The following is a 13,196-nucleotide window of genomic DNA, read 5'->3' on the forward strand; positions in this document are numbered from 1 at the left end:
ATCTCAGAGATGTGTTTCTGTGGTGTAGCCTACCATCACTGATGTAAATGGAGTGGACAAAATAATAAAAATATATGACACCTGACTAATGAGATACAATTTGACGGGACCACAAACAAAAACCTCCAGAACAGACAGTTTCAAACAGTTTCAACAGAAACTGAGGATTTATAGGATTCAATGCAGGAATGTTGTGCTCGACAGCATTAGTTGTACTGTTGCTGGCAGCTACTGTGGGTTACCAGCTGACGACTGAGCGTATATAAGTGTGAGGTTTGTATTTGTTCTTACCCTCGGGCATTGTTCGGGCACTGACGTAAGTAGCCATGCTGCAGCGTTTGAGGTCTGTCGGATGGTTGCAGGCCATGATCTCGATCTTATAGCTGGTAAAGTGGTGAAGGTTGGAGATGACGGTTGACTCCTTTAAGAACACCTTCAGCTCCACCTGAGCAGAAAAGATGAAGAAGTCTTATTACTCCAGTGGCATCAATGATTTATGGCTACAGCCAAATTCCCTCGCAATGCACTACCTCGCACTGCCTGTGCTGTTCAGAGGCTAGACTACGTTAAATCTCTTCCTCAATATGTGAACTAACATGTTTTAAAAGATACAGTATGTAAATAAGAGACAGATTTAACTGCATTAATCATGTAAGATAAAATAAAAAAAACAAACTGTTTTTACATTAATATGTTTTACTTCTGTTCAATTCGAGTGATTTGTTAAAGGGAACAGTTTTCTGTTTTTCTTATTTTATATGAGCTTCTCTTAACCCAAAACCAAGGATAGAAAAGTATATGCTCAGCAAATAGCTCAACACAGGAATCATATACAAATTATAATTTATATGGTATAGAAAAGATAAAGTGTTTGAGACCTTGGATCCCTCATCATCCTCGTCATCAGGGGTGGCTGTTGTGGAGCCAAATGACAAACTGGGGACTGTGGTAAGGAAGTTAGGGAGTTGGGTGGCGTTGGCAACTCCAACTGAGCGTCGTCGACGAGACGGTCTGGGGACAAACAGAGCAACAGGTAAAATCAGTGAGCAAGGTTTAGGCAAAACTGGAGAAATAATTCAGAAGATTTTCAGGCAAATAAATAATTATCGATAAGAAAATTATTGATAAATAATCAACACAAAAGGCAGAAGTATTATGTCTGAATTAGACTCAGCAGAGGAGTCCGGTGAGGACCTCTGCTCACACTAACCTTTACAGTCTGTGGTAGGTTTGATTGCGTGACATTTATCCACAAACCCCATGTACCGTCTAGCTAGAAGAGCTACCGACCCTCACCACTCTGAGGTGCCGATGAGCAAACTCCAACGTCCACAAAGCGCACAACCAGACCATGACTCAAAATGAAGTTAAGATACAGAACTTAAGCAGTGTAAGATCAAGCAAAGTAAATGTTTATGAATTTCAGCAAAAATCAAAACCATTCAAATATCCCTGAGCAAAGCACTTAACCCTAGGCTGCTGTGGTGGAGGCCTCGCGTTCACTCTACAGGGAAGTGTAGGACTGAGTTAATGTTGAACCAGCGATTACTCAGGTGGGAGAAAAACACAAAACTTCCTGCATCGCTCTGCATGACGGGAAATAGAGCATGAAGAGTTTTTTCATGTACTTCATTGTTTGGATCTGACCTTGGACGATTGCATTGGTTCAAAATGCAGCTGAGGTGTGTGTGAATGTGGGTGTTTGTGTGTGTCCAAATGGCAATGTGCATGACTGCATCCCTGACTGGCATGAATGATAATGGGCACAGTAATCACTCCCCTCGGGAAGCGGAGGGAGAGACTGTGGGTGTGTGTGTGTGTGTCTGTCAGGCGAGAGGGTAGGGGCACCGGGGCCCAGAAAAACAGCACCTCCCATCCTAAGGCCCCACACACACACACACACACACACACACACACACACACACACACACACACACACACACACACACACACACACACACACACACACACACACACACACACACACACACACACACACACACACACACACAGTGTTGTGTCTCCAGGACTACACAGGACATTATATTGACTTTCGTGCATTCATCCCAGTGACTTGTTCTAAACTTATCCAAAATTACTAGTTGCTGAACCCTAAACCATCAAAAAGTCTCTTCACCTTAAACGATTGACATTTTGGTGACTTCCTCTTTGTCTTTATAAGGAAGACAAGTCCCCATGATGTGACCACGTAAATAGATTTGGGTCCCAAATGAGCGACACCTAGACCACACACACAGACTAACAAGACAAAGTTGGCACGGAGCCACTTTGAGACACACATCATGACGGTTGAGACAAAAGAGGAGTGATGTCGTCTGGCTGGACAGAGGGACTCCAGTGTTGTTGCTGCATGGCCAAAAACAAACTGACAACATATGAAGCTCTTCTTGGTGTTATTGTAAACGAGCACATGTTCATTAAAGCATGTGACCAGTCTGAATTAAAAATACATTTTGGTTTGCTAGGTATCATTGTGGCGTTTTTTGTCGTTGTTTTTTGTGTTATGTTGGTAAAAAATAAAAAAACACTGAAGTTAATGATTGATTTCAAAATATAAACAGAAAAAGATTATGATATTGCTGGGATCATGACTCAACCTCTGAATCACTTGTATTTATCATATGTTCATGAATTATTTTTCAATCTATGTAAGCTTAAGGTTGTGTCTATTGGCCTTCATGATGCAGAGATACCTGGATTTTTTTTTTTTTTAACTATAAATGACGCCTCTTTGTGACGTCACTTATCACATATGATATCATATTATGGGAAGTAATTTTCTGATCAATACAAGCTGTGACATTTGATTACAATCAGAGACGTGTACCTGCTCTCGAATACTTCATTGTGGAGGTAGTTCTCAAAGGTCTTGCGGTACTCGATCTCCTCCTGCTCCTTCTTTAGCTGGTTGTCTGTCTTGGGGCAGGCGCAGCATTTGCCCCCTGAGGTGGGCTCATCTGTGTGGTTCCACTTCTGCTCATCCTCACTGTCCAGGTGGGTTGGGGTACGAGACGGCAGCTTCATTCCTGGGAAAGAGAAAAAAAATGTAATTAAAAAAAAAACAAATAAGGAGCAGCTGCTTGTTTGAGACTCCGATGCAGCGACCTGTGGATACTGACCTTGTAAGCAGTAGTCAAACTTGTAGAGGTCGCTGTCCTCCGCCTGCTTGCGACAGATGACCCGGTAGTGGGTGATGTTGCCATTGGGACTTGTTGGAGGCTTCCACTTCAGGATGATCTGGGAGGAGGAGTTGGAGGAGGAGATGGGGTCTAGAGGCACTGAGGGCTCTGAGAACAACAGGGGAAGACAGTGAAACAATAGTCAGGACAGTATTGGTATTATATGACAATAGGCCTAATTCAGACTGACTTAAGCCCCAGTGAAAAAACACAAACCCCCCTAATTCATTTGAATGAGACTAGTCCTGCGCCTAGCCAACGCACATGGCACTGTCATCACTGTGTTTTTTAATGTGGTAAAACTCACTGGAGGCATTGGTGCGGACGTAGATGATCTCGCTCTTGGCTCCATGGACCTGATGCTCATCTGATGCAGACAGTTGGGTTTTGACCATGATGGCATACTGGGTCCAGGGCCTCAATGTTCGGATTAGGTGCCCCGGATCCTCCGCCTTCTTGCCATCGGTGGAACGTGATGGAGGATCAACATCGGCAATTGCCCAGCTGTTAGAGCCACACGCGTCCTGGCCATCAAACTCTGTCACATTCTTATATGGCCTGGAGCAGATGGAAACAAAGTGGTCAGAAGAAATGAACTGTTTACTCAATCTTGAGTTCTCTTGATTCAAATATCATAGTTGACAGTATGAAAGGCAGCAGTGAGAATTAGCAAGGTCAGTCAATTCAAGTTTAGCAGTTGCTCAATGTGACCAAATACTATAACATATAACTTTACATTATGACATAACACCAAAGCAAAACCCCTTAAATTTCATCTGATACTTACGCCTCTTTGTAGAGAACCATAAATCCCAGCAGGTCTCTAAAGTCTAAGGGCCAAAAGGGTTCCCACTTCAACATAATCATATTTGATGTGGTCTTGACCACGGTGAATTTCAGCATCTTGGTCTCGCCTAAGGGACACAACAGACACTTCTCAGAAACTCAGCAGAAACTCAAACACATCATTGCTTTTGAGGTACAGAAAATCTAACAATAATGGTTAAAAAGAAAAAAGCAGGATGCTGCATTTTTTAATCTATACATAATGTGCTGAAACATAAATCATAGATTTGTAAAAAGCATATCACATGTAGTAAGGAGGTGCTGCTGATCTACAACAAGAACTAAAATATTAACATCAAAAAATGTGTATATTCGGTAATGTACTGAAAATAAACACTGAGTCAGATAGATGATCATCAAGCCCAGAAACAAAAGTCTGACATATTGGTTTTCTTACATGAGGCTTGGTCCCCGTTGTTGCGTACAGCTATGTCATTCTTCTGGTTACGGTCCTTGGTTCCCGTTACATCCTCCATCTTTCTGATTTCAGACATGCAAAGTTTGGAGTTGTAGTGGAAGAAGACACGACCGCGCTTAATGGTCAGGTTGTGCTTGGACCAATCCCACAACTCTCGCAGGTTCTGGTTGTCTAGCGCATAGAAGGCGTAGATACTAAGAGAGAGAGAGGGAAGACATGAAGAAGTTAAATAGAACAAAGGAAACGCTTAATTTAAACTATGCATCCCTGGGGACGTGGAGGGGATGACTTACTCTGTCTCAAGATGCTCTCCCCTGATGATACGTAGCTTGCGGAGAAAGGAAAGGGAGACCAGGGCGTACGCTCTGCGAACAGTCAGGTAGCCTGTGATTTCCTCAATCTGGCCCAAACTAGCCTCCAACTCAGCAGCGATGTTATCTACGAGGATATGACGACAAATTATCAACTTTATTTATATAGCACCATTTAATATATCAGTTCAAATGAGCTCAAAATGATTTACAAGAAAAAGGAAAATAAAACAGAACAATAGATGCTTAAAAACATATTAACACATCAAGATAATGCAGAACATTTGAACAATAGAATCTGAAAAAGCTCAGAGACAGTTGGTCACAAAGACAGCCACTAGGTGATAGCAGAAGACAGATGGTAAGACATGTTAAGACAAATACACACATGTGAATGTACAGGCAGACGGGAAAACTCAATGACTGCAAGTCCTGGTAAAGAAAGGAGAACACAGACTGAGGAACCTCCACGATGGAGGAAGGAGAGAACAGAGAAAGTGAGAGAAGCAGAGCCTCTATAGGAGGCCCGTCAGAGAGCGAGGTGTAGTAGTACTCACTCCCTCCTCGAATCTTGATGATCATGTTGCCGTGGAGAACAGTGCAGCCTCTCAGAGCCTGGGCCGAGGTGACCGAATCAACCGTCTTATTTCCAACACACAGTTTAGGACACAGGCCTGCACAGGGTAAACAGGTCAACCTACACACACACACACACACACACACACACACACACACACACACACACACACACAGAGACATGCACACAGATTAGGATCAGCGACACAACGTCCACGCTCTGATGATGGAGGTGAGGTTCTGTTGTTTTAGCTCAATACAAAAATGGCGCTTGATTAAATCCAAATCTGCATAAAAATTATGGCTGCAATGTTCACGTGAGCTAATAACCAATGTCACAATCGACCGCAACACGACAAGTTAAGTATCTGGAGTCGAGGCACTTGGAGAGGTCATGGACATATATCAGAACAATTTATTCAGTGGAAGTAACAACCTAGTTTCTGAGAGAAGAAAACAAACAAAAAATATCACGAATGTTTTTGCGCGCAGCTATCAGAAATAGAATGGAGCAGCATTGAATGGTATGAGGCAGGAATGCTCAGTGACGTGCTGCTGTGGCGTGGGCCGGGACCAGGAATGACATTCAAACAAGGCTAGATCTGTTCAGAGGAATTTAACTGATTCACATTTTCTTCTACTCACTATAATCTGCAGGCATATATCTGGCCTAATATCCAAGTTTGTGACGCATTTATTCTTGTTTTCCTCATTTTTAGTCCTGTCCTCTGCTTTCTATATAAAGTTAATTTAATAAAACATGCTCACTGAAAGCACAGTGTTTATTAGACTTCACAAAATATTACAAAAACTATTTTCCAATAAACAAGCTGCAAGATTAATGATATTTGCAGTGAAAAAACTACTTGGAATTCAGCATTAGTGAGCATATAGTTTCCCAATCTGATTTAATCTGTCAGTCAAACAGAACCGTGTAATTCAGTGAATGAGCTGAGATGTATTCAGAGGTGAGTCTTTATAATTCTCTAAATTGATTTAATACGTCTCAAGAATCCAGAGGCTTTTAGGAGCAGAATTAAATTATGCAATCTCTCTTGCACATTTGAACCTCCTTCTAATTTATATTTGTACGGAGCGTTAGAGGACAGAGCTTTCTCATCCTTTGCTGCAACTACTGTCGCACATGAAACACGCGTGCGCGCATGAATGCACAATCACAGACAACAACAACAACATGACTGAAACACCAGCTGCAGTTCCCAACAGGCCTCCTCTGTTTCTCTCCCCCTATGGCTCCATGAGTTGGGTCTTCTCCCCCTGCAAACATGTGCTTTTGCACGTAATCACACTCACACACACTGAGCAATGAGGCCTTGAAGTGCATCCTCTCAGGAAATTCATTCTCAAAAGGCAGCAGCCGGTGACACCACACACGGAGCAGAGGGACCCAGCGCTTCATTCACAAATGAGCGCTATCTCTATCTATTTCTTGAAAGAACGTTATCCCTTTCGTTATCCACTTCCAGCCTTGACATCTCTAATCATAAAGAGATTCCTCATGCATCAACTAAAATGCTCTTTTTTTTTTGGTGGGCGACTTCCACATATAACTACTAACACCAAGGAAGGATAGCTATCCTCACCCAGAGGCATGTATTTAGGGGACTGCTCTAATGTGTGCTATCTATGCAAAGCAATCTATAAATCACAGGAGTGTGGGCATGGCACTGGGTGACTGGAATAGATTTTGAAGCTTATCAGAGTTTCAAAAGCTAAAACTTCAGGTGACAATGACATCAAACAGCTGCCTTAACAGAAGCCTTCGTAAAGCAGCCCCTGTGTCCGGGGAACAGCTAACAAGGGATGTTGTTGTTCACTAAGAGGTCCTTGCAAGCTCTGCATGAACTACCATTTGTGAGCTGACCCTATTTTAATTCTATGTTTATGTAACTCTTATCATAATCTCTCTCTCCAGGAAGCGCGTACGCACACGCACACACACACACACACACACACACACACACACACACACACACACACACACACACACACACACACACACACACACACACACACACACTCCTCCAAATTGTGCCCCTACTTCCCCCCAAACAGCCTTTCACCGCAGTGGCATGCGACACTGACTCCCAGGGGTGCTGTTTTGGTCCTTGTCTGGCTTTTCCTGCCCACCCGGAGAGAGCCAAATTATCCATTACACACCTGGCTTCTCCTAGTTTCCATCTTATCAAGCTCTTAATAATTTATATCAATCATGAGGGGCCAAATCATTGTTTCCCCTCTATGACTTGTGAATGAGTGGAAACAGACTGTAATGATCCCTCCGAGACGACAGTAAGAAGAGAAACCTGGGGATATTTTGTGTGTCTCCCTTTTTCTTCCACATGGAAAATTGTATATTCAGCCTCTCAGAAGTAACGCTCTAGTTGCAGTGTAGAAAGAGAGAATGTTTTGGGCCGTTGTACTGAAAAACACAGACACACAGGCAGACAGGCTGGGTCCAACGGTGGCTCTTAAAGAGACAGTGTTTATCTGTCCGGCTGAACTCTGTGACTCGGGCTCCAGGGTCTGCTAGAACCATCTAGAACCGAGGCTGGAGCTGACGCTTGACACGCACGCACACACGCACGCCCGCCCTGTACTACTGTGCTGTCACAGCTTCATACAGTAGATGTGAGTGACGACCATCTATCAGGAGAGTATACAAAAGAGGACACACTGTGTCAATGTGTTAATGGTACACTGTACATTCTGTAAAATATGTTTTATCATGAAGAGCATTTCATCATCAAACTGTTTGTCTTACAGTTCCTGTAAGAATCATGAGACAGTTATGATCTTGTGGTGACATCTGGTTCCTCCTACTTTTTTAGCTGTTGTTGTTTGAATTGTAAATATTCTGACTAACATTTAATATATTAATTTGCATAATACTGGAGAAGGATGCCAAATGGAGGTAAAACTTTACGATCGCACTGCTTATTGGTGTCAAATAAAAACCATGATGCAAACCTTTGGGTCTTTGATTCTCCTATTGTGCAACGCCCCTGCTCCTTTTCAGTCCGTACTGGAGGTTGTGTGTGTGTGTGTGTGTGTAAACGCATTTATATGATGCGTGTCGTCTGTCTGACTATCTGGGTGTTTCTGTGTCTGGGTGTAGCTTCTGCCTGGCGGCTCAGCCACGCCGATGACGCTTGTTCTTTGTATAACCAAAGCATAGCAGCAAAAATACACAATTGGAAAAGAAAAGTGTTGTTTTTCACATAATGTGAGGCACAAATACATCTTTACACAAAAAAACAAACAAATGCCATTCTCAGTCATACCTGAGTGTGTATGACTGAGACTTGAAGGAATTCTCTTTTCTGTCTAGGCACCTGATAATCCCTGCAGGCTTGCAGCATGCAAGGTAAAGTCTCTCTCTCTATCTCTTACACACACACACACGCACGCACGCACACACAGCGAAGGTTGATGAAAAAATGGTTTTCTGCTTCAGAAACAAAATGATTACAGACAGAAGGATGGACGAACTGATCACTGTGCCCCCCCCCGGACACACACATCACATTGTATGATGGGGGACTAATAATTGCATCAATATATACCAAACATCTACTAACAAGTCCCTCAGCCAAACAAGCTAATCAAGTTGGAAGTACCTTCTGTGCACATGAACGCTCACATAAACATACAGTATATATACACATGCACACACTCAGTTGTACCAGAAACATAAAAACACCATCAATCATCCTGCCAACTGTGGATTCAAGCAGTGCAGACACCTCCAGCACGCAACCTGCTCTTATAGGAAAAAAACACATCTCTCTTCTCACTTCTTTTAGTCTCATACTTCATCTTATCATCCTGCTCCACGAATTCTTTAACATCTTAATCTGAAACTAATATACGAGTAAAGACTTCTGTCATAGCTTTAAATACACAACCCTGTTCTTTGGTATGTGACTTGGCATGCAATCATATTTGTTTTTTTAACAGTACAACCAGCCTAGCAGAGCACGTCATAGCTGTTTTGCCAGCTTTAAACTGGCATTTCATCCATCACATTCCCACTGAAAAATGTTTCACTGTCATTGGTGTGTGTGTGTGTGTGTGTGTGTGTGTGTGTGTGTGTGTGTGTGTGTGTTTTGAAAGCATGCAAACAGTAATGATTTCAAAACATGTACTTCATCAAAACAAATACATGCCCACCTCATTTGCCAACAGCTACTGATGTCACTTAATGAGGAAGCCAGTAACGTTCCTCTACCACACTGGTGCCACGAGTAAAAATGGTAAATAAGGTCATGCCCTTGCTTGTTGCACATGCAGACAAAACTGTGAGATTAACAGGACCAAATGAGATGGAGTGTTTTGGGGGTTTTTTTTAAGGTTGGTTTTTGGGGTCTCACTTTTATCCATGGTTTGGTGTGTTTAAGGACAAATGGCTCATTTGATCTTTCACCTGTGTGACATACAAATTTTTAAAACCGAGATATAAATATTGTCCCCTGGCAGTGCACACAACATTCTCAACACTATAACTGTCGATTCTTATTACCCATTTACTAGTATTTCACACAAAATAATCTTGTGTGAACCGCTCAACCAGACTAAGTAAACATGTCCCAGACAAACTGTAAAGTTGAGCTCAGGTTACTCCTGAATAATCCTTTCAATAGGAAAATAATTGGCTGTTTGGGTACATAAAGCCCCCGTCACATTATTTCACTCCAGTGCACCCGTGTAGGCTGTTTCCAAAATAGTCAGCACTCGAGTATGATTAATAATGATAATAATAATAATATATTGGCTTTATAAAGCGCTTTTCAAGTACCCAAAGCGCACATTAGAAATGTTGCTCCAAAAAGTGTTTTCCATAGGCAACACAAAATCCAGTGCATGAATGGAACTGCACCATAAAATATATGCATATCATCTGCATGCTTAAATGCTTAAACAACGTTTATACAATGCTGTGGAAAATGGTTTGTTCTTTTATGTCTTTACATTTTTGGATCCTGCTTTGAATTGATGCAGCTGTGTAATCATTGAGAACAGAATGTAGTGGAGCCTGTGAAAACATCAGGGACTCGTTTACAGAAATTGACATTAGAGTCTCATGCCTATATGGAAAGAGAAACTTATCATGTTCCTCTCTTGTGAACTATCCCTATCACACTATCAACTGATAGTGTACTTTAGAAGAACTGTTTAAAGGTCATAGATGAAAGAATCAAACAATCATAAATTTCATCAACGTCACAAATTAATTGTAACTCTACATGTTTTCACCACATAAACACCACCCCTTATAGCCGACAAAGAGGGACACAGAGGAGCAGATGATGTTTGGCCCTTTTCTTTGCTTGTCTACCATCGTCTCTCTTTAGAGTCTGTTTTCAGCTGCTTAAGAAAAAACTTTCCATAAGGGGAAAATACTTCTGCCTTTCTGTCTGATCAACTTCCAAATACCATCATCTCTTTTGTGCAAGTGTCACTGAGTGTGTTCAGTGACCACAATCCATTTGAAGTCATGGTGAGTTGTTCTGTTGTGGGTGACAGTTACATCTCCGATCCCGTAATGACACCAGCATTAACATGGCCGTGTTGATGGTGGCATTAAGGTGTGTGTAAGCGTGTGTGTGTGAGAGCCAGACGTACGTAGTGGAGTTTATAGTGGTGTATCCAGAAGGACACTCTGGAATACAGGCCCCGTTATGAATGACATATTCATTACAGCCTGACTCCCGATCCTGGTTCAACTTCTTATTCTGCTTACACTGGTTGTGGAGCTCCTGAATTTGAGAACAACAACAAAACATGTATGTTGACTATATCTACACTTCATGCCAAATATATTATTTCATCATAAGAATTGCAGTTCATTACAAACCTGGCAGAAGGAGAAGCTGACACAGCGCCAGCCCCTGAAGACATAGTATCCAGCAGGACATTTCTCTACGCACGAGTTCCCATGCTGGAGGTTCCTGCAGGCCACACAGCTACTGGCGTTACCTGGCTCAGAGCAGCCGCCCAGGCACTGGTCATGGCAGCACTGGCCCTGGAGGCTGCACGCACCATGCTTACAGTTGTCCAAGCACACTGAGGAGAAGGAGAGGGAGAGGAGAAAGGGGAAAGAGGTAGTTAATATCAGGTTTGTCATTGGTGAGATAAAAAAAATAAAAAAGAGATCAACGGCAGAGATGGTTCTCTCTGATGCTCAATCTCACAAAATGTTAAAACATGAAGGGGTGGAAACAGCAAAACCCTGTACTCTGATCTGAGAACATGTTGTCTGGAGTGAGAGTGTGTGTGTGTGTGTGTGTGTGTGTGTGTGTGTGTGTGTGTGTGTGTGTGTGTGTGTGTGTGTGTGTGTGTATGTGTGTGTGTGTGTGTGTGTGTGTGTGTGTGTGTGTATGTGTGTGTGTGTGTGTACACACATGAACATGGCTGCATGTGTTGTACACAGGTTTTCTCTGCCAGGCCTCTGGGTACCTGTTGCCTTTTCTGATGTGTTAATTTGTGTGGTTGTTCACAGAGAAAACGAGAGAAGTGATCAGAAGAATACAGTCCTGCTACTGAAGAACTTTTGATCCTGACAAAAACAAACCAATCTCAATAATAGCAAAGCACATAAAATGAATAAAGGTGACTTGCTTGATGGGTGAGGGACGGTTGACCCTGATATTTACATTTCCGTCTCTACTGCGTTTTTCTGAAATATCACCTTTCACTCAAGGGATTTGCAAAACATTTCAACTTAATTTGCACAAAAGCACAGGATTAACACAGGATCCACTAACGGCAGCTCCATGGAAACAACTTTAATGGCTAATAGGCCGAATCTTACTTCACTGGTTGACGTCAGGTTTCATTTGACCTATTGGGAAACAACGTTTGGTCAAAGAACCCGAGTGTCAGTTGTGATTTGACCTGTGACCTACAGTGATCTAATAAACTAGCGGTTATTGCCTCGTCTGTGAGCCAGTAGAGACTCATTAGATCTCACCTTATACCAGGCACCGACCTTTTTACCTACTGCACATACTGACTGACAACAAACAGGACTGGGACTCACCATAAGTATTCACTAGTCTTGTATCTACTCTAGGAGGTAAAGAACATGAGATGTATTTGTCTAAAGGGAAATATTGGCCGGATAAAGTATCAGACTTCTTGGATTAATCAGCAACTCACTTTTAGAAGAGTCTGGATTTTCAATCAGTAAACAAGTTAAAATCAACAAAACAGCAAGTCGGCATTTCAACATTAAATCAGTTAATTTACTTTGGAATCCACCAGAAAAAAACCCCCTGCAAAACATACCACAACTGCCCCCATCCTGGGTTTCCTGTTCATGACCCTCCGTGTTAATGGCCGTCTCTCACCATGTTTCTCACTACACTGTCAGCTTTGATATCATGTGTTAACTGAACCACAGAACTTCACGGCAAGAAGCAGATCTGGGTCAAATAAAAAGCTTAAAACATTTCTACTCTCATTTTAAGTGAAGGAAGATTCTGCATTTAAGAGCATTTTGATTAAAGTTCACAATATCCGATTTATTCTTAGGTGAAACCAGGAAGATGCACCACAATCAAAGTTCACTAGCAGCTACAAAATGTTTACGAAAATGAGAGTTGTAAACGGCAATAGGGGAACTGTGTGCACATCTTCATTGCCAAGGATATAGCCCTCCACCTCCGCATGGGAGGGCTGCCCATTGTTTTGCCTGAGTAAAAGCAAAGAGGGGGGAGGAGGGGTGAGATAATGAGGTTAAAGGACAGAACAATGACAATGGGGACAGGAGGTCAAAACGGAGAGGCGAGAATGTAGAAAAAAAAAACATCATCTTTGACC

The 13,196-nt window shown here is 42.3% G+C and overlaps 1 protein-coding gene across 1 annotated transcript in view; it reads right to left on the reverse strand.

The window, feature by feature from the left end:
• Positions 1-13,196, reverse strand: part of insrb (insulin receptor b) — a 95,050-nt gene that overhangs the window by 12,390 nt on the left and 69,464 nt on the right. The window contains exons 3-13 of the mRNA XM_035647756.2: positions 11,230-11,438; positions 10,998-11,131; positions 5,333-5,472; positions 4,758-4,902; positions 4,444-4,658; positions 3,988-4,114; positions 3,508-3,758; positions 3,141-3,308; positions 2,849-3,047; positions 879-1,011; positions 292-445 (exon numbers count right to left, since the gene is read on the reverse strand). Coding sequence (XP_035503649.2) covers positions 292-445; positions 879-1,011; positions 2,849-3,047; positions 3,141-3,308; positions 3,508-3,758; positions 3,988-4,114; positions 4,444-4,658; positions 4,758-4,902; positions 5,333-5,472; positions 10,998-11,131; positions 11,230-11,438 — 1,875 coding nt within the window. The remainder of the gene's footprint in view (positions 1-291; positions 446-878; positions 1,012-2,848; positions 3,048-3,140; positions 3,309-3,507; positions 3,759-3,987; positions 4,115-4,443; positions 4,659-4,757; positions 4,903-5,332; positions 5,473-10,997; positions 11,132-11,229; positions 11,439-13,196) is intronic.

This window comes from Scophthalmus maximus, chromosome 13 (assembly GCF_022379125.1).
Source record: "Scophthalmus maximus strain ysfricsl-2021 chromosome 13, ASM2237912v1, whole genome shotgun sequence".
Lineage (NCBI taxonomy): Eukaryota > Metazoa > Chordata > Actinopteri > Pleuronectiformes > Scophthalmidae > Scophthalmus > Scophthalmus maximus.